Source organism: Musa acuminata, chromosome BXJ2-4 (assembly GCF_036884655.1).
Source record: "Musa acuminata AAA Group cultivar baxijiao chromosome BXJ2-4, Cavendish_Baxijiao_AAA, whole genome shotgun sequence".
NCBI lineage: Eukaryota > Viridiplantae > Streptophyta > Magnoliopsida > Zingiberales > Musaceae > Musa > Musa acuminata.
The window spans coordinates 32,035,001-32,057,756 of NC_088341.1; the positions used below are offsets into that span (position 1 = coordinate 32,035,001).

At 37.0% G+C, this 22,756-nt stretch overlaps 2 protein-coding genes across 2 annotated transcripts in view; both read right to left on the reverse strand.

The window, feature by feature from the left end:
* The window catches only part of LOC103989489 (miraculin-like), an 894-nt gene extending 167 nt beyond the window's left edge, over positions 1–727 (reverse strand). Inside the window, exon 1 of the mRNA XM_009408383.3 lies at positions 1–727. This exon is cut by the window's left edge and continues 167 nt beyond it. Within this exon, the coding sequence (XP_009406658.2) occupies positions 95–697 (603 nt within the window). The 5' untranslated portion in view covers positions 698–727 and the 3' untranslated portion in view covers positions 1–94.
* Positions 728–1,930: 1,203 nt separating this feature from the next.
* LOC135610331 (myosin-1-like) lies at positions 1,931–21,024 on the reverse strand. The gene is made up of 23 exons (XM_065104719.1): positions 20,130–21,024; positions 18,196–18,297; positions 17,943–18,086; positions 17,692–17,842; positions 17,574–17,601; positions 16,361–16,526; positions 16,081–16,144; positions 15,945–15,958; positions 15,784–15,868; positions 14,010–14,113; positions 13,781–13,919; positions 12,803–12,921; positions 12,575–12,727; positions 12,409–12,498; positions 10,360–10,437; positions 8,882–9,040; positions 8,592–8,795; positions 5,353–5,558; positions 5,133–5,268; positions 4,435–4,564; positions 4,148–4,294; positions 3,982–4,061; positions 1,931–2,933 (listed from the first exon to the last, which is right to left on the reverse strand). Exons 1-23 carry the CDS (start codon positions 20,622–20,624, stop codon positions 2,259–2,261), a joined length of 3,669 nt encoding a protein of 1,222 aa, XP_064960791.1. The 5' UTR covers positions 20,625–21,024; the 3' UTR covers positions 1,931–2,258.
* Between the last annotated feature and the right edge of the window lie 1,732 nt (positions 21,025–22,756).

A 22,756-nucleotide genomic window follows, 5' to 3' on the forward strand; every position in this document is an offset into this window, starting at 1 on the left:
AACAAAGCATGCAAGCCTCCACCATCAACCGAAGACAATGCCTCCTTTATTGATATATAGATGTATGATAGTAGATGTATTCACGTACCGAAGCTCATGCCCTCTTGAACTCGAACGGGAATGGCGTGTCATCCCTGATACCGAGCCACTGTCTTCCACCTTGTTCGTAGACACCCAGAGATCCACACACAGGTTTGCAATAATCACACACCGTCGGGCAAAACACCAGCTTATAGACTCCTTGGTAGCTCTCTATCTTGAACCAGTTGCTCAGCGTCTCTTTTCCCGGGTTCCCGACAACTCCTCCGATCGCCACGTAGTACCGCCCCTCCCCCTCGTCAAGCTCCAGCTTCCACACCGTCGATTGCACGCATATGGTGGCCGCCGAGAAGATGACGTTCGTGTCCGTCGATAACTCCACGGTGTCGTCGTCGTCGTCTTCGGGCGAGAACTGCAGCGGCAGGCCGTTGTCGGCGGGCAAGCTCGCCAAGGCCACACTTAGAGGGCAGGAGCCGTTCCGGCCGGATAGGGTTAGCCCGCCGCCGATGTCAGTGACGGCGGGCCGGATGTAGTAATCCACGCCGCGCTGTAGCACGTTGCCATCCGTGTCACGGACCGGCTCGTCCGCAGATGCCGGAAGTGCGAGGGCGGAGAAGACAAGGAAGATAGCAGAGAGGACGAATCGAGTCGGCTTCATGGCTGATGGTGGCGGGAGAGATGAGAGGAAGCTGATCCATGCAGGCAGTATTTATACTACGCTAAAGTAGGTGTTAAAGGTGAGCAGAGTTCACAAGAAACCAGGATTCTGTAAACAACATTTTGTGTTCTAGAAAGCAGTTCACAAGAAACCAGGATTCTGTAAACAACATTTTGTGTTCTAGAAAGCAAAATGCAAGTTGGACACCATCAGAGATTGCCGACTTGCAGGAAGTTGATGAAGAACACAGCTTTGAATTAGATGTAGATAGAAAAGTATTTGTCGTACTCACCAAGTAATCTATAACAAGAACTTTATTAGACGTGGATTTTAAGCCAGGTGGAAGCTCATTACTTTATCCAAATATCATCATCCTTCTTTTCCATTACAGCGTTTGTGTTTCCACACTTAATTGTCACTCTAATCACCATTGACGTATGTAAGACATGGTCGAAGAGCAGAGAGAGAAGGCTGTGAGAACCTTCATCACAAGACAAAAGTAGATGAAGAGGAGAACGAGTCATCTGTTGCTTCCAGAGGCACGTAACTGTGTGCTTAATTTATGGCTCGTGCATGACTTTTGAAGGTTTAATGGTCAACTAAGTTGAATTCGATCACTTATATTGTTCTGAAACTTAGATTGGCCAGCTTCTATCCATGCTTATCCTCATCTACAATGCTATGATCAAAGAAGTCTGTTCACAGTTCTCTTCATTTGGTCTGCTGAGAACCACCGATCCACCAGCTGTCTTTATGGGAACCTATTTGATTGGTTTATTGAGCTTATGCTAAAATCTGAGGGTTTACTGATTACAGCTACATGTTGGATATGGCCACATCCTTTCTTTCCAAGATTTGACTATCATCTTTTGTTTGTTTTAATTTATCCATGTACAGTGTGTTTGGTTTCTTGATTGGACACTTTTCTTTCATAAAATCCATTGGTCTTGAAGACTATTATCTTCTTGTGAGTTTTGGAAAAGTTGTCCAACCTGCTTTGTTTTTGGTCCCAATGATTTATTGTCACAAAATTATCTGTTTCAATTGCCACAATGTGCCGTAATTTTCTTACACTAACTTTTGGTTTTATGGTTGAAGCTGTGAAATATGTTGCATGCTGTTGATTATAATCTTTAGATGAGTGTGTGATTTGAACCATTATGTCATAAGACAAATAAAAACTGATCTTTGTCTGTGTAGACACCTCTCTAACATATCATCACCAAATGGAAGGAAGAAAACTACCACTACAATATCATAAGAATTGGTAGTAGTAGGCATTGTTGAGAGAGAGATAGTACATCATCTTTCAAGTGGAAAAATCTACAAAGCAGATGCTCAATACCAGTTGACACATCATATGTATATGACTCTACATGAACATGATGCTTTGTGGCCATATACAACTGATACACCAAAGTACCTCAACGCTATTACCTTCTTTACCCGTCAGACTCTTTGTTACTGTGCAGGGATGCACAACAGAATTCTCTTCTTCCAACATAAATACAAAAATCACAAAGGCCAATGGAACAGCAAATATAATAAATTTTATCGCCGTTCAAATTATCCTGGCACTGTTCAATCTCACCCACCATTTCCTCTTCCCCTTGTCCGAACCCGCATCATCGGTGCCGAGCTTGTTTATGATCACCTTGGTCTCACGCAACCGAGAGCTGAAGTCCTTTTTCCACAGTTCAAAGTTCTGCTTCAGTCTCCTCAGCTCTTTGTCAGGATTCAGGCTGGCCTCCGACTGACCGGACTTCACCTCCACCAGAAACTTCGCATCATCAGCAAACACTTGCGTCCGCTGGTCGAATTCTTCCGCCAGGCGGCTGATAACGCTCAGCCCAGCACTCATTTCTCTGTCAAGCACTCGCGAAACCAATCGTGGAGTTCCATTCTCCTCCCGCCCTTTGGTCCTAACATGTTCTGCGCTGCCCCAGCTATGGTCAACCGAGGCATCAGAACTCCGTTCAACATCATCGATAGCAAGGCTTTTCTTTGCGACGGAGAGGCTAGACTGCAAGGACATCATTTGCTTCTGCCACACTTCCTCCATAGACCTCATCTTCTGCTCGTACTCTGACCATCGGCTCTCGTACTGTTGGAGTCTCTGGTGGAGTATGTCATTTTCTTCTTCCTTATCTCTCAGAGCAGCCTCAGCTTTTAGGATCCTCCTTTGTAATTCTGCAAGGACAGTGGCCTTCACTGAAACCTGTTCTGATTCTCCACCCTGAAAATATATACAGATGTACCTTCAGAGAGCAGAACAACAAAACAGAACAACAGAAAAATCGAGTTGCTTATGAAAATTTTCAAGTATCATCTTGACAGGTACTTGAGAAATATAATGTCGAGGATGAACACGAAACAAACATGTCCTTGTATATTTAACCTCAAAGGACATAAATGAAAATTAAATAAACATGAAAAAAAATATACTGCAGCACAACATGGAATTGCAACAGATAACTGCAAGTCATGCAGGTTCCGGTCTTCAGACCACCTCTATGGTCACATGGTGATTGTGTGGAGAACCAATGTGATCCACATTCTCCCAGTCATACCTTAACTGCGTCAAGCACATCATATATGAGGAAACAAAAATGTGTGCAATAATTTATATGTGTTGTGTTCAGGGTCTGCCGTACCGAGCTGTACCGCCCGGTACGGGCGGTACGTACCGGTCCGACAGATTGTCGGTACGTGGACCGCCTGTTACCGGTCCGAGTGCACTCGGCACACCTGAGTGTACCGCTCGGTACACCTGGGTATACCGCTCGGTATACCGTACCGTACCGTACCGAGCCCAGGTCGAAATATCGGTACGGTACGGTATTGCGAACCTTGGTTGTGTTACAACATGACTCAGCAATTGGACAAATAGGTCATAATTTCATGCATCAAAATATCTGTGGCCCTCCACAAATGGCAAAACAACTGGAACTTAGAAGTTGATCCAAATGCACAACTTCTGATCAGAACTAATTTCTTATGGTTGACAAGATTGGTCATTTCTTTAAACTCTCTATGAAAAAAAAAAACTAGTCATGTATATATTCCAACCCTTTGGAAACCAGAGGCCTACAGTTGACAAATCTACTGGTGCTACTATTAATAATCTAAATAAACCTCCATCTAAATCGACAGTGTCGATAGGGATTCTTTCAGATAAATTTGATTCCAGTAATCAACTGGAGTATAAGAACGGGCTTAATATTAGAAAAATGCAGTATAGATTGTTACGCTGGAGCAGAATTAAACAAGTGTCAGTGAATTACCTTTGTTACCCCAATATACTCGGTTGCATTGAGCAAAGCAATGTTTCCAGAACACCTCCTAACAAGCCACCCACGAATAACTGTTAAATAAATGTACGATCAGTACACAATAGAATATTCCAGAAACAAGAATTCCCAATCAAACCCAAGATGTGAACAAATGTACCAGATTGGATTACTATTGAAGCATTACGGACACTGACAAAGTCTCTCCGAACAGATCTACATCTCATATTTCTCTGCAAAACAATTGCAGCTCTGTGCCTCTGAAGCAAAACTACGTATGTCTGTCTCGTCTTCTCACCCCGAATGACTATAAGATGATACAAAGACGTAATTGTCAGATTTTATTTCTTGTTAACCCTATCAAAAATATCTTCACCAAGTTAAATATAACAATCTAGTTTCTTGCAAGAAGAATTGCTCCTTATAATAAAAGGGAGAAGAAATTACATGATTGCAATGCAACAATTCCTTTTTTACGCTCTTTCACATAACGACGAGCTTGATGGCCTCTAAAACAGCTTTGAACCCTTAAAATGCCATGGAGAGTACGATTTCTTGTATCTTCAAGTGCACCAATCTATGCACAATACCACAACAAGAAAGTCAAAAAGAAATGAACAGAATCTGTAGACAAAAAAAGTTAAGCTTCATTTTTTTGCTTTTAATCAACATTAACTATAAATGTCCTCTATTCCTTCCCTACAGGATTTGATATGAAGGGTGTTAAATTGCATGAAACTGACTTGTTCATAGTAAGTTTAGAATGGAAAACAGACAATAGAGAAGGGAAGGAACAAAATTTGGAACATGCCAAACCCGATAGAAAAGCAAAAGTAAATGTTTAAAACAGTTCAGAATAAAGGAACATTGAGTAGGATAAAATGAAACAAGCAATTTGCATCATTTAACTCTATACATATAAATCAAGGTTCATCATACCGCAGCATACCAATCGGTACACACAGTACATATCAGTTTGACAAGGGACCGGTATGGGCGATACATATCAGTTTGTCGATACGCCCTATCATACCATGTGTTAATACGTTGGTATGGTTAGGTACATACCATACCGATGGCCGATCAGTACACCAGTATAGATCGGTAAGACGAATCATGATATAAATATTAGGCTTTCGTCTCACCTGTCCAGTTCGAAAGAACAATTTTGTGTAACCCACTTGATACATCTCCGGAAGAATGTTAAACTGCTGGAGTATTGCAACTGAGACACTTAATGGATCTCGAGATGCAACATTCTCAAGAAGAAGAAAACCATACCTGATAGAGTTAAGAAGTTAAAATAATAAATAAATAAAAGGATCATGCAGCACATGAAATGCAGAAAATGAAATATCGTTTTACCTCCTAGCAAATTTTTGGTGAGACATTCTCGTAGGATAACCAGATCTTGATATACGAACCACTTCTAGAACTCCACAGCACCTAAGCTGCTGCAATACAAGTCCTTGTTCATATGTTTCAGGAAGTTGTGAGTTGTTTGGTTTAATGCAGCGTATGAAATGAGGTGTTGTATTCCCAAGTCTTTGCATCAGTTGAAATAATTGCCCCTGAACAAAAAAGAGAAAAGAAGAATAATGTAGAGTAAAACAAAACCATCTGAAAGGAAAAAAATTAAAATACATCCATAAAAACAGAAGGAAAAAGAATGTTCCTTAAAAGACATATATAAAATGTTTATGGTAAAAGGGTGCAAAAATGCATTCGAACTCCATCACAAAACTTAGCATCAATTATAAAGATATTGCATCAATATCAGAAGATCGAATTTTAAAGATATTGCATCAATTATAAAGCCTTCAGAGGGACTTTAGAAAAGATGTCAACAAATGGGGGAAAATTAAAAGAAAATTGCAAAAAATGTCTTGTCTGGAGCTATGCATAAAGCACGTGTCGCATGCACAAACCATGATGCCTGACCACTACGTGCCAAATCGGGTCAGTGGGCCACAAAACGAAGCAATTAGCATGCCATTAGAGAAAGACCACTTACAATTATAGGCACAAGACTCAAAAAGATAATCATAACTTAGAACCACTACTCAACCAACACCTGAGATAGTATGCTTCTATGGCAGATTAATGAAAAGAAAAAAAAATCCCAGTGTCTTCCTAGAAATAGCACCCTCAAAATCAACATGAAACTATGCCATTATCAAAAGATGACAAACAGGCTACTCTTAGTTGGCAAGCCAAAGAAAGAGCTCCTCCATCAAAAGGTATATGATGTAACATTGTGTGAGACTTGGTTGTTTCTTTTTGAAGTAGGAAACCTACATTATGGCCTTTATCAGATCCACTTATTTAGGCATCAGCCAACAAAAACAAAAATGACAGCAAGGGTGAAGCTTCATTGGGAAAGGTGGAACACATGACCACCCACAATGTCAATGATCTTCCACTACCCCTGAGGCCTGCATGTCATGGACCCAACCTCATGTGCAATGCTTATTTAGGCACCATCGTCTACTTGCATATCAATAAACCTTTTGCAGCTTTAGTCACCATTGCACCACCTGTGGGCCCCATCAGTGTTGATAAACAAGAACTAAACTTCACTCCTCAAGCTGATGAGCTGTGTTTCAGGTATAAGATCATAGAATCATGATCTCTTCTTTTCATGAAGAGTTGGAACAGAAAAAAATAAAGAAATTTCTTGTTTCAGTCAAATTACACACAAAACATGTCAGAAAATATTAAAAAAAAAAAATCATGAGAGAGAATTTTTCAATAAAAAGATAAGGCTTTTGTATTCACTAGAAAAAAAGCTCTTCCATTTCCACGTGAAATACCCTTGCCAAGAGACTCAATCCTTAATTTGTCTCATGCTGCTGCACTTCTGAATCACATGTCCAATGTCCCTGACTTTGTCTCCAACTCAACACCTTTGTGTTTGTGTCTTCAACTCAGGATCATAAACCTCACTATCACCTCATCTTCCTAGAATGAGTCTTCTTTCACAAACATATTTTCATAATTATTTATACATATTATTTTTTATACCTAACAATTAGTTTCAGAAGCACATTTCATATTAAAAACTTTAGGCCTTTATGTTAAATTATAATACTATAAACTAGTTGTTATTTATATATTAAGTCCAATTTAGACTCAATCACTTAGTATCATTCAACAGGGTCATTGAAATCCCTGACCATCAACAGGAAAGATGTCTACCATTGATACTTTTTCAAAAACAAATAAAAAATTTGGATGTATAGAATATAGATTACAAGTTTGTATTACCAGTTTAAACATTTTGAAAGATAACTTTTGGCACCCTTGGCATGAAATTTTGGCTTTGGAACTGGATGACAAGAAGTTTATAAATTTTCCCAAGTTAGGCATGTAATGCTGCTTTAAATAGGATGCAATGATCATGTCTTACATACTGTTCGACAGATTATGAATCCTTAATGTGTTGAAGAATTAAAAAATTAAGATACATGATGAACAAGCTATAATTTTGTTTTAACAACATGTTTACAAGTCAAGGTGGCAGGTTACTGTGATCTCCTGTGAAAGATTTGGATTCAAACTTGGTTCCTGAAATCTTAGTGGCAAGGTTAGTGTTCCTTAAGGTCAGTACCAGAACTAAATAATCTTAAATATCAGTCCTCATTATGTTAGAATTAAAAGCACATCTCACATAATGCATAAGAATCTGATAATAATTTAATGATAAAAATTTGGTTTAGAAAACCAAAATAATTAACAAAATGAATTTCAGCAAAAATTAGGGCTCTTCACAGTGCATTTAATTGCAAAAGAAGGTACAACATCATTTTTAATGTAACATAAAATGCAATAAAATGGATCAAAATGGCCCCAAAAAACTATCATTTCTGGAGAGGGATCAAATCATCAAACAAATTAACATGCAAGTCCAAATTATAAAAAATTGCCCCAGATGATATGATATAACCTCACTATTATTTCTACATGAAAAAGTTGCAGTCTGAGATCTGCCATTGTAAGAAAATTTGAAACTAGAAAAACATCATAAGCAGATATATTATTTGGAGAGTAATTTCAAACAACCTAAGCAATAACAATAATTTCATCTCATTTAAAAGAAAAGGTTGGCCAAAGAGATTATCTTCATAGACAACATAGAGAGTGGCTGAATAAGCGCCATAGGTAGGTTTTCAGAAGATGTTGCCTTTACTTATTTATGTTTGTCAGACATAATGTTCTCTTATTGTCAATGTGGAAGACACTATCCATATGGCAAACACCTACTCAATTCGCTACTGTCCATATGGACAACACCTTGAAGGGAATCAAGCTCTGGACACCTTATTCCCGTTCGTGCGCTCTTTTCTTTAATCTGGATTTTATAAACAACTGATGGATTAAGATAAAAAGACTGAGAAACTGATTTTTGACCATAATAAGTTGGTGACACAGGTCGCAAACAGTTTTAGCCATCACATACTACTATAGTCAGTGCCAGATCCAGTGAGTTTGTCATATAACCTTTTATTAGCTATGCTGGTTCTTTTGTTTCAACATGAAAATTTTGTCATATCTCCTACCACTGCACAACATGAAAATTTTGTATTCAAGAATAAGATCTTTACCTTAAACTTCGAAGCAACACTTAACTTTTGGGAATCTGCACCACCAGATCTATATGGATTCGATGCTGCATTTTCGGATTGAAAAAGCATTTTGGAAGCAAAGGCTTGAGGAAGATGGCATGTACAAGAAGCAAGAAGCTGGATAGAATCCATGTGTAGTAGATCCCTGTTCTTCTCCAAAAACCCAGTTGTGTCATAGACCACCTAAATAAATTATGCACCATCAGAAAGTTTTGAACAAAGTACCAAAGAATGTCAAATAAAAAGAAAAATAAAGTTTAAATAGCAACCTCCCCTGCATAGTGATGTACTGTAAAGGCTTTGCCTCTCTCTCCTCTAAAGCAAGGACTAGAATTAAGATGTTGCTTAAGTTTATTTGCAAATGTAAGATCAGTTCCATTTGGGAAAGTGGACTCCTCATCCAAAAGAGATAACAACCCGAGTGGCTTCTGCAACAAGTAGAATTATCTTAAAATGAAAAATATTCAATGGTCTTATTAAGTGTTTGAAATAAAGATGGCAAGCAAAGATAGTTGAACTCCCGATGCAACAAGCACAGTCACATATTGTCATGACTCATGATTGTATAATCTAACTTGATATTTCTAACATGACCCTTGGGACAACAAATGGAACATGTGAAAATATGTTATAGGCCTTCTAAACTTAGAATGCAATATCTAACGTAATATTTCTAACATGACCCTTAGGACAACTAATAGAACATGTGACAAAATATATTATAGGCCTTTTAAACTTAGAATGCAATACTAATAATTATCATGTTTCAAAAATCACACAAGAGATAAAATTCAAATGAGATGGATACTTCTAAAGCATATCAAATTATGACACTGTCCTACCAAAATATTGTTTATCGTTACTAATAAGATAGAAGCGCAGAGAACAATTGTTTTTTTATCTCAAGTCATGTTGAAGATCTGTACTGCATTCCCAAGGATAAGATCATTCGTAGTTAAAATCAATCAACTATTTGCTTACAATAAGAAATTGCAAAGACAATAATGATCAAATTACGACCAAAACCAATGAAGAGGTTCTCTTTGATATTTAAGCTCTTCATATAAAATTATAAAAGCCCCTCATATCTTTGCCTATTGCATTCTCAAGTATGACCTAAATTATAATCAAACAACTAGAGTGCATGAAGATATACAATCACAAACATGATGATAAAGTGAAAATCAGATTCAAAAAGAGGGTGTTTTTTTATATTTGAGATCTTTAAATTACATAATAATAGCCCATCAAATATGTGATATATCCAATTTGATTCCATCATTCTTTATATTTGCATGTCAAATGTAAAATCTAGGATTGGTTTGTACTCGACACATTTGTATCTTGTTTCTACTAAAATATCCTGCTCTGCCAGAAAGCATACAGAAACAGCATAGAAGAACAGTTCTCTAAACCCCTTTAGCCCTTGAATCTTTATGAATTACCTATCATACATCTATGATTACTGCAAGTGGGTGAAAAGTTTGAACCCTCCATTTTCTAATAATTAATTTACCACCATTTCATCTATAAAATAATTAAAAAATGATGAAAGAAAATCTTCTTAATAGGAAGGCTACCACAGTAATTCTACTTCCATGGTTGCCTTGACCATATTATGACTGTCATAATTCACAAAAAGACAGTGAAGGTTCAAACAGAAATGGAACTTACTTTGATATCTATTAGTAGTGACAGAATAATAAATATATAGAGAGAATTAAGGAAGACAAGAAATAACACATACTTTCTCAAAAAGATTTAAGCAGTCTTGATTATCCTCAAAGTCCACTTTTGCCCAGTCTATGCCATCTTGAATATATTCCTGGTAAAGAAATCATAAAAATATGGACATACACAAGGACCAAGAACCTTAAACCCAATGCAAAAAAGGGGTAATAATATTAAATTTGTCAATGAAATTAATAATAGTTGACAAAATAACAAAGCAAGCACTCGAGAAATATAGAACACATAAGAAATTTTAAATTAAATTTCAAAATGCAAAACTTGTTATGCCAGGCATGTAGTATGATCAGAATTTGCCAATGAAATGTCCAGAGCCAGTATGGTGGCAAAAAGGCCTTGGCACTAGGTTAAAATTGATGCCCAACTATAACATGAGTCGCAAATCAGAATGTGCATAACATAATGAACATCTTATGCCACTTGCAGCTTCATTCTATCTGCTTCATCAGCATCAGCGAGCTAAAAATTTAAAATATTACTGGGGTAACACTTTACATGAACTTATTACAAAACATGATACTAGCATATATCACATAAGCAAAAACAAAACATAGATTTTTCATAATATATCATTGTTTAATTGGAGATTAGTTTTGTTTAAATCATGCATTTAGAAGAATCATATTGGACATGATCCAGTCTGGATGCCAAGACAGCAGGTCACCTTACTTTAATTCAGGAAGTCGACTTTTTTTTCTCTCAGAGTATGTGGGAGAGGAGAACTACCAAGTTTGAAGCATTTCAACAAACTCTTCATGTAGAACGTGCAAGGTAGTACAATAAAATATCCTTTGTGGTTCATCAGCTTCATCTGAAATGCCACATGATGACTGTGGCAGAGTGACAGCCTTCAACTATAATTAAATTGACACCCACATGTTAAATATGTAGAGAATACACTAAAGTTGCCTCTCAAGGTATAGCATTTGACTCGAACTCCAACATAATACAGGTTAAGTGATAGGCATAACAAGGAAAAGGATTTCATAATTTAGAAGGTTGACAACAAATCCTCATAATTAAGCCAGATGAATCACTTCAGTTTAGGTTCAAGGAACTTTGATCAGGTTGCCGAAATAGAAAATCTAAACAATGTATAATTATGTTAACAATACATACTAACATTCAAAAGCTAGTTTTGATCATGTTTAAATCTAGTTCTAATCATACAGGAAAGATAACAAACATTACAAATGGAATTCTGGCAAAAAGAATGTAGAACCAGAACATGTGCAAAAACAGGTTTCTCTACTCAACATGATCAGGTTTCCAAAATGCTCACAATCGCATATTACTCATCTGAATTGTCTTCAAGAGTTTTGTTCAACAACTTGCAATTGTAAATATGGTCTTTAACATGGCATGGAGCCACAAATAAAATAGTAGTAAAAACTAAAAACCATACTGAATGGTTTAAGATAAAAGATTTTAGTAGCATAAAAGGAATTAGCCTTCGTGGAATGCTTGATCTAATGGTCTTTGACAACGATACTACTAACATACCAAGTCTGAACCACATAATGGATTACTATACTAGAAAATATAAGACACTCAAAGCAATTAAGATTGCGGATGAGCAGAGCATCCACTGTAAAGTGGTGTTTAATAAATGATTTTAATTGCATGGTTCTTGGCCCATCAGAAGCATTTTGGTTTCAGAAATTTCATTTATTTGGCAATTTTCACATTTTTCAGTTATTTAAAATTACTTCAGCTTATATGGTTTCAGTTCATCCTAATTAAAATCAATGATTTTTGCAAGCAAGCAATAAAAACATGATGCCAGATCTTTTTCCTTAGATTAACAGGAAAAAAAATCAGAATAATCAGGATTACTACAGCATCTTCATCGGTTCATATATAGGTATTGGTGGCTTTGGGCAAAAGATGAACAATTATGAAAATCGGATGGAGTTTTTCAACTGTAACAGGAAAATTGAGGTCAATGTATCAGCCTTAACCTGCCAAGCTGTTATCAAACATAACACCCTACTTCTGTGTGTACACTCCACTACAATAAATCATCTATCAATCTGATTAAACATACCTCTTGCTCCAGCTTGAAGAGATGGCGATTGAAATGCTGCTGCAATCTTTCATTAGCATAATTGATGCAAAATTGTTCAAAACTATTCTTCTGCAAGAACATAATGTACTATGAGTTCAGCTGAATCAGTAAGCAGAAGCTGTACAACAAGTTAGAAGTTCATTACATCGAAGGATTCAAAACCATAAATATCAAGAATACTGATTGATCTGCCAGTGCGACGCTTTCCTATTCCAAGTGATTTATTGATCTGTTCTACAAGCCATTCAAACAGACTAGCATATAATGATTTTGCCAGTGCATCTCTTGTATCAATTGCCTACATAATAGAAAGAGAAGCAAATGAGTCACCCATAGTTGAAAATGTCACTTCAAAGAGAGGAGTACAACAAACCTGCGAAAGCGTAAGCTTCTGGACAATGTTATCATTTCCAACCTTCATCTTCCGTGTTGACAAGGCTAACTTGAGTTCAGAAAGTGTGCATCCGATGAGCTTAGCAACCGTTTGGGCACCTAAATCAACATTCATTGTTATCAAAAAAGAAAGAAAAATGTCACACCATAAGTAACAAAACTTAACATTACACTTATCAGAGGCTTCAACAGATGGTGCGAGAAGAAAAATTGAAGTTTCTGCAGAAGACTACTGAACCCATTTATTGCTAAATATTACTTAGATTGATACTTATGTAGATAAATAACTAGATATTAAGAGTTGAAAAAGCTGCAGAAAAGAGAACAAATTTAGGAAGAAGAAAGCATAAAATAGCAATAAATTCACATTATGCCTGATTGCCTGTATCTCAGAAAATGTAAATTTATATAAAAAGTTTCGTAATAAAACAATAACTCCTCATAAATGATATCTCAAATTAATTAGCATGGTAATAAGATTGGAAGAAAAAAAGTAAATAACGTCAGAGTTTTCCTTAATTCTAAGAAGAGAAATAGCAATAGAATAACATTAGTAGTGTCATGACCAAATATATGAAATCTTAGACAATAGTCACAATATAAGGAAAAAAGTCAGCTAGATACATTAAACTCCCAATTAGTTCATTAAGCATCATCCATTAAAAATGGCCTCGTGTATAATGGGTAACAATGTGTAATGTGTTGTGGTGTCTATGCTCTAGAATCCATCACTACAATGCAGCATTACACAAGAAAGCATGGGGAATGTCTAAACTATAAGTTAGCGAAATTAGTAAATGGCAACTGTCATGGCCAAATTATAAGTAGCAAATAATTAAAAGGACCAAAAAGGAATAACAAGGAACATTTCTACTAAAAATTTTAAAAACGAGCAAAAACTAAAACAAGAAAAAGAATAAATAAATTAATTTAACTTTATTAAATCTAAAAGGCTTACCTTCATCTGCAACGACTTCAACATGATTTTCATTGTCAATCACTGTAAAAGAGATGTTACCCAACCATAAAACTGCAGCAAGCATAGCAAATACACTTTCTTGATCTTCTTTGCTGATATGAACAACATCCATAGCTTTCTGTAACAATATGTGAGCTCGTTAGCCAAAGAAGCTCTGTTGCTTGTAAGATTACACATAAGTCAGTTTTATAACAATTGGAAGATTTACCTTAACAACATGGAACCTTTCAGCATCATCAACGCTGGAAATAGTATAGCAATTGCTCTGTTTTAAATATTTATATTCATCTGCTTTCCTCAAATTCAATTTTGCTGAATACAGAAATGCAACAGATTAGCAAGACATGATAGCATGAGAATGTATCTGCAGATAAAATTTGAGCAAAATGCCCTGCATACATAAACAATGCAATCTAAAAAAAAAAGACCAACTGTGAAAAATGAATCAAAGGTTTCAGGATACCTATTACTCAGTACTAAAAACACAATTCAATATATATGCAGGAAAGTTGATTATAAAGATTATAGTCAAATGTAAAATCTAAGTTATATGAGAAGCGACCAATCTCACAGTATAATACGCAAATTGAAGATTCCATAAGTAATTACAGAAACATCAGAAGACATTACTTAGCAATGAATGATTATACAGATAACTTAAGAAATTTATCGGGCGTATGATATCATCATTTTATAGGGTTAGATGATCTCTTCCTTTCATCTAATTACATAATTTAATGAAGGGTCAATAATGAGGCTCGACAAATAGCAGAAAATATTAGCAAAAATTTTGTGTTAAGCTGACTTACTGGAAGATGAGCACAAATTGGCATCTATATGACTAGTGGACATAAGAACTTTCATGGACAATACAAGGGCCTCAATTTTCAGACATGCTGAAATGTGTTTCAACAGACAATTGAGAGAAGTTTTGTGGAGAAGTACCAAATGCAGAATTATAGATTATAAAATTAATAAACACAAATATTTGGATAACAGCTCATGCTGTGATGTCTGCATACATAGATGATATGCGTACACAACTCTAATATAAATAGATCAGCAAAGTGCACAAGGTTTACCCTAGTGCAAGGGATACAAAACAGTCAAATGTATGAAACCTCCACCCTACTTGCCAATATTTCATTTACAACAATAAAGACACTAACACCAAAGTCCTAGAAGAGAAATCTTATATACCAGTGCTCAACCACCACAACAATATGTAGAACTAAAGCACAGTTCCTTCAACGGTCACTGTATGGGTGTAGGTACAAGATATACCGAATCAATCTAGGATAACATTATGTGTTATGGGTCATTGTCTGATACCTTGGATTACATGCCATAGCAACCTAGGAAGTAGAAGTAATAGGACAAGGAACCCCAATTGTGGATCCAATGAGGTATGGGAAACCTCGACAATCTTGGCATTGTCAGCTCTAATAGAAGAATCAAATAATTGCTATAAGATCAGTTGTCACAAGCAAAATCAACTACAATGCTAATAACTATATGAAATAAGCCTCAACGTCGTGGCCCAGAGTGTTTAAGCTCAGGATTCTTAGTATGAAGTTGTATATAGTATATACAACCACTTCTCATTTTTTGTTGGTGAAGGATCCTTGACATTTCACAGACTGCCAAATAGTTAAACATGAGACACACTAATCCAAACCTGTAATTGTATTGATTATATTTCTTGCAGTGTATAATATAAACAAACCTAAGCATTCAAGGATCTCAAAATGACTGCTTTTGTAAAACTCTATGCCATAAATGCTCCAATCATATATAGCAATATTCTCCTTTTTTTTCCAAACGACTGGCAACATTATAGCTAACTATTATACGACTATCTAGTATTATGCACTTTAAAAGATGTACCATCTTGCCTGTAGATAACATTAAGTAAGAATATAATGTTACTAGTACAAAAGATTCCTGATATGAGAAGCAAAGTTTTGGACAAAGTAGCATACTTCTTAGAGATTGGGGAGCACCAGCACATAGATGATAAAATATATGATACGATCGCTCACCCACTGCACATTGTACAACTCTTGACTGCATAATAGTAAGGCAATTCAGAAATGAACAGTAAACAAAATCAAGGAAAGGGGCAAGCAGGCAGATCGCGTACCTTCTCAAGTAAAACTGCCGACACGTTCATAGAAGAAAGAAACAGAAAGAATGAAACTAATAAGACCGGTGTGGAGGAGCAAAGAACAAATTCTCTTAATGGAACTTAACAGATCACAGCAAACCACTGCACTTACATGTTTGAATTGAAGCACCAGATATTTTTCCAGTCACACTGAAATGAATTTCAATCAGCTTGCCCTGTAATAACAAACCAGGATTTTGTGAAACGTATTGGATGAGAAAGAGTTTCATAGAAATTTCATAACCAAAATAAGCAATATGAAAATCAGATTTGTGCATTCCAGAAATCATTATATTTTTCAATTATGTTACAATAGAAGTTTCCCAACAAAATATTTAAAAAAGAATCTTTTAAATGGAAAACAGCAGCCTATAAAGAACTAATTAACTTACAAAGCGACTGGAATTATCATTCCGTAATGTTCTTGCATTCCCAAATGCTTCAAGAATTGGATTTGTCTGTAGAATTTCATATTCAATGCCGCTACCTCCTCCAAGGGCAGCCAGATATTGCATAGCTATCTTTGCCGTTTCAGTTTTCCCAGCCCCGCTTTCACCACTACCAAGCCGATCAGAATTAGTCAATTTCATTTCCCAAGAATATGTGCTGCCTCATAACTTATTTACAAATTAGAAAGAATATGTCAAGGTTGATGTAATTTTGATGAAGAAAGAAGATAACAAGATTCTATATTACTCTCAGGATTGATCAAGGTTGATGTAATTTTGACCCAAATATAAGACAAGGTTTTAAAAAACTCTCATGGAAAGCAATACATACAAAACAAATTTGTTACAATATAACATTATTCATCCTTCAATTTCACTATTTCCCTTTACCACCCAGCATCAGAATACAAAACCCTTGTTACTATGGGAAGAAAAATACACATAAAAAGAATATAACAGATGTAAAGGTTCAAGATTAAACAACAAAATATAAAATGCAAGTCAAGATTTTTAATCTTTATATATAAGCTAATAATTAGCTAGATGCACTGAAGTTGAAGATTCTTCATATTTATTGCATGAAACACCTGCATACTTCTAGCAACTTCTTATGTAACATCACTTTCAATGAAAAGAAGGAAACACCTTAGGTAGGAAAAGCTAGAGAAAAATTCCTTCAACAGCCAAATATTCCTTCAATTAGGTAAACAAATGTCCAAGTCATGTATGATACAAAGTTCCTCCAGATAGTTAAACAGAAGATTCAATCAGAAGGAAGCTGTACAAATTAAAACGAGAAAGAACTAACTGTTTAGGGTTGCAATTTTTATTTCTTAACTGGTTGCTACTTAACAGGGAAGGAAAAATCAAAAGGTAAAATGACTAACTGCTTTATCTTGAATTTTTTATTTCTTAACCAGTGGTTGTTACTTAATGCTACAAAAGGTAGCACAGCACTACGGACCTAATTTGTAGTTGAGTTCAGCTTAATACATAATGAGTGCAAAGTTTAATATTTCGCTCTCTGAGATAGACATGTGTTTCTATGTTGCATCAGTGCAATGGAACATAAGAGGAACAAAATTGAAAGAATAACAATCCCTAAAGAATAATAAATTAGGACTACCAGGCTCTAATTAACTAAATAAATACCAACCTGATTATAATTGACTGATTGACTTCATCTGCAATTCAAGTAATAAAAGCATGAATCAGATAATAATGTACATAACTGAATTATACATCAAAGAAAATCGTAACCATGATAGGAGTACCTCGTATCATTTCACGGATGGCAGTATCAGCTATCACATAAACATGTGGGCTGTTCATAGATTTATGCTTATATGCTTCAATGTACTCATTCCCATAAAGATTGACTTCTTTAAATGGGTTGATGGCAACCAAAACTGGTCCTGCTCTAGTCTAACATGAAAGTGTACGATAAAATAAATTGAGGTAATTTGAAACCCAATAAAGCTTTGCTTCTTAATGGAGACAGATAGAATTGAGTGTAAATACTCACGTATATCATATCTCGGGAGTATCTAAATTGCAGGTTGTACAAGACCGATGGTTCATTTAAATAACTAAGTTGCATAAGATCATCAACCCCATCAAGTATTTCAGGGTTGGAAGGTAACAATGTTTCAGTGTTGAGACTTATAACCTGAAAATAAAGAAGTTGCCTGATTCAAGTATCCAGAACAAATAATAGAGCATTACACCTAGAAGCTTGAACAATTTATTTTTCCTGATATGGAATTTGAAAGACTTACTCCACCATGAGGAAGTGATATGACAGACTCTGATCCAAAAGATGATAATATGGTCCCTAGTGCCCAGTCACCATTAGAAAGTTGACACCAAGCTTGATGTTTCTGAAAGAATACACTTGAACTTGTGGGTATTTGAATCAATAGATGACATGTTGATCATGTCATACTAACAAATATTATAGAAGTTAGAGAGGCAGCATCAATGTATTTAGCAGATATGTCTATTATGATGCATTCCAGGTATTCCAAAACAGAGATATCAGCCGCCAGCTTCATTTACTTAGTGGTGGTGACCATCTAAGAAACTAAGACAGCAATATTGCATAGAGCATTGATCTAAAAAAATGTCCAAATATGCATGTAAAACATTTCTAATTAACTTTAACTAAAATTATAAAGAAATTGTTGGATGGGCATAATGAGATATTCTACGTATCCAATATAAACAGACCAGTTGTTACATCATGTAAAGTGTAGCATATGTTTATTTAAGCTGCTGAAACAACCAACTGAAAACTTCATGACAGTGAAAATTTTAATTGGTTCAAGGCAGTAATGGTAGAATTAGAATAGCATTAGAACACCACTCAATCAAACATCAACGTTAACAACCATGTTAACAGTCAAAAATTGCAACACCAACAATCATGCTGGATCATAGATGTTGTTAATGAAACCAAACCATACAAACAATATTATTAGCATAATGTCAAGATCTCACCTTTGATCCATCAAACTAAAAAAATTCTGAATATGGTTGTAGGGAAGTGCTTAACTGCTTATGCATGGTTGTATGAGAGATGCAACAACTTCCCACTTGCCACTGTCATAAGATGTTCTGGTCTATGATACCAAAGGCAGAGGACATGCTTATGCATGGATCTATTTGAAATGCAAAATGGGAGCTTTATTTTTTTTATCAAGTAACGTAATTTTGATGCAAATTATCCCAGCAACTTCTATGTCATAGCATAGTTGAGAAAATAAGAGATGTATTAAGTTCCCTAAAGGCCAAGGGAACTTTAAAATCATAAGCAGTAATATTATTCCTAAGAAGCCTGTCATGTGAGATTTTTCAAATCATAAAAGGCCAAGGCATAAAAATCCCTGTATCTAAAGAAAGAAAATCCTAAAAGAGGAGAGCGAGAGAGAGAGAGAGAGAGAGAGAGAACTACCAAATATTAGACACAGAGTAATTATGCAGTACAGGGTTCTCAATTCGATGTGTACCGCCCGGTACAGGCGGTATGTACCAATCCGAGAAGATGCCGGTATGAAGACCGTCCTCTACCGAGCGGTACTAGTGTTTTGATCGGTATCGAGACGTACCGATCGGTACCGAGGTGTACTGACTGGTATCGCCCCGAATTTCAACCGTTATCGAGGCATACCGACCTGGTAGGTAAAGGCATTTTTAAGGTTTTACGGTGTACTATCGGTATGCCATGACATACTGACGGTATATACCGGTACGTACCATACCGAGCATAGCTCAATACATCAATACGGATTGGTATTCAAAACCCTGATGCAGTATACATTCGCTGTTTTAAGATAACAATATAAATATGGAACATCACAACTACAAACTAACTATAGCTCAAACTTTTGAACTAGAGAATCCTAGCACAGAGTTCTAAGTAAGACACAAAGAATCATAAATCACTCCAGCTGTCCTTTCCATCCATTCACATTTTTTTTGGCTTAACATTCTGATAATTAAGCAAAAAAAAAAAGTGCCAGCTACCTGTTATTAGTTACACTGTGCTTTGTTACATTGTCGGAAAAAAATGATAACCCACAATGACTAAAGTCAGACATTTTATTCTTAAGCAGAACAATTCTAGGGTCAACAATCATAATGTGTATATATAATCCTGAATCGAATGCAATGATCACAGATGATTAACTAAAGAAAGAAGCATAACACCAACCTTCTTTGCAACATAAGAGCTGGTATCTCCCCAGTTAGACTCAAACCTCGACGGCGATATCTGGGGCATTCTAGAAGTCGATAACTTGGACATTATAACTTCTCCTTTCTCCTCTTCGTCAGGTCTCTCCTCACGAGAATTGGTCTTAGAGCTGTACGGCGAATCATCGTTCCCCTCAACATCCGTTGCTTCCTCCGGAGGTCTCTCCTCACGAGAACTGGCCTTCGAGCTATACGGTGAATCCTCCTCCCCTGTGGCATCCTCCGCACCCTTCTCTTTCTCATCATTTTCTTTCAAGACAGCAAGTTTCGAACCAGAGTCGACCTTCTTGTCCTCGGAAGCTGAAGGCGAGCCGCTAGTGAACCTGAAATCGTGCGGCAGCGATTTCACGGACTGCAGCGAGATCGGCGTGCGGGGCTTCACCTTCGGCCGCTCCGGCCGGGTCGTCTTCTTCGGCTCCCGCGTTCTGGGCGACGACATTCTCACAGACGCCATATTTAGCCTGATCTAGGGATCCCAAGAACAAATCTTGAAAGCTTCCACCCAGCAGAAATACTTAATCTTCACCACAGTCCATCGTATCCTAACCCCTAAAAAAATCAAGAAAACCTAAAAGGGAAAAAGGAAGCCAGAGATCCAAATCAAACAAGCTCGGACGATCCCTCAGTCTAAAACGTCGTCCAGGAACAAACAATCCAAGAAACAACCAAAAAATGAACTTTTTGACAAGAATCCAAGCAAAAAAAAAAGGGAAAAAAGAGCAATTTGCAAGATCTCGGTGGTCTTCAAGACAACAATGACAAAAGAACTGGATGAGATCAAACGGATGGAAAGAGAGAGGGGGAAGTCGAGGTGGGGGAAGAAGCGGTCTTTTCTTCCTCCGCTGTGAGACCAGAATCGTTTGCTTCTTCTATTATTTTTTAACCACCATATAAAATTCATATGGCTGTCGCCGTCTCTCTTTTCTTTTTCCATATAAAATATGGGAAAAATTGGTTCGGTGGATATAATAATTGTTTAAATTGTTGCCAAAAAAGCTCACTTTTATGGAGATCTCTCAATGGGAACGGACGAACGCGGCCTCCGACCACAAAACCCTTGGAGAGCTTGTGACGGAGTTAAACGGCTACTCTACATTGACGGATCTACCCCTACTTATCTCCAATATCCCAAAGCATAAAGCAGGAACGATCATGTTATTCCTTTAATGAGAAGGGCATAAAAGGGGTAATCCGAGGGATATGGCAAAAGCGCATCTTTGACTAAAGAAGGCAAGCGAGGGAAGAGAGGAAGCTGACGGGCTAACGTCACGGGCCCGTTTTAAATGACAGACGTTGGATTCGAATCGGACGGCTCTGCTGCCGCCTTTTCTGATGGAAAGCCGGCAAAAGTGGCCCTGCTGAAGGCTTTGCCACCGTTTGAATTGTCCGCTGTTGCCGTCGCGTTTCGAGCGGATTCCGTCACCGCTTCGTCCTCTTTTTGGGTGAGAAAATGACTTTTAATGCTTGCCAAATACCCATCCCATCGTTTGTCATTTAAGCAAGCACCGATTAGATAGTAGGCTTTAAAATGCGCGCATACCTGTAGATTATACATCGAGTATTCACCTTCCTACGATTCAAAGGCAAGGATTTTAATATCGATATTTCACCTAATCACACACATCATTTGAGCTTGGACTATATTGATTCATTCTCATGTGAAAGAATGTAGAAGAAACATGATATTGTTGTCTGTATGACATAGAACACATACCCAATCAAACAAGAAGCATAAAAAACCATGGCATCTTTCAAAAGAAGTGCATCTTTTGTAATAGTATGGTCCTCCAAACCTCCAGGTTTTAATATTAAGTCTCCTCTGTAATCCTTGTACCCAGTGAGAGGCCATTTTGCCTGCACAAGAGCACACAGAGCAATGAGTGTTTGCCTTCTGACAGATGTCAGTGACAGCATCTATGATCCATGCATCCATTTCTCCGCAAGCTCACATTCGATTTAGTTTGACTATCAAATCAAGAGTTTATTCTTCTGGTTAAACACAGTTGGGTAAGTTGCTTCAATCCGTTGTGTCCACGTCCAAATGAGTTGTCTTGCTCTTTCGTTAGTTGAGGTCTCTCAAGAACAGGGAGGCTCTTGTCATTCCCATAACTTTTTCTATTCCTCCTTTTGTGGGAGAAGAGGACTGAAGCTGACATAAATTAGAGACACTGAAACCCTCTTCTCCACAACAACCCGGCAATTATTACCACAGCCTTGAATGAGACAGTCTATCCTCAGAACGCCTTCGCCACTTAAATCTGTGGCATAAAGAGCAGATGGCTTGCATTCAGCTATACACAGTTAACGCTTGTGTGTTTTGCCATGAGCCACACATGCATGCATGGATGGGAAAAAGACTCGAAGGTCATGTGATAGCAGAGAACTCTGCTATCTCACCCAAACCTCTGGCAAAAGGCCAAGGCAAAGCTGACAGGCAGCTTAGTTTGACTCTCGCTGCAAGCACCATGGCGTTGAGGCAGATTAAAGTGGTGATAACGTTCATTAGCTGTGTTCTACCAAGAAAAGTATTGTGGTCGTAGTAGACTTTGGACCAGGTCCAGGCCTGACGAAGAAGACTGCATCAGA

Bases quoted from the DNA above. Each gene is read 5' to 3' on its own strand.
- LOC135610331 (XM_065104719.1), bottom strand. From the start codon at position 20,624: ATGGCGTCTGTGAGAATGTCGTCGCCCAGAACGCGGGAGCCGAAGAAG. The intron at 8,796-8,881 runs GTTGCTATTTAA...TAATTTATTTAG, and splicing joins TACATCACTATGCAGGGGAG to GTGGTCTATGACACAACTGG. The intron at 5,269-5,352 runs GTAAAACGATAT...TAACTCTATCAG, and splicing joins CACCAAAAATTTGCTAGGAG to GTATGGTTTTCTTCTTCTTG.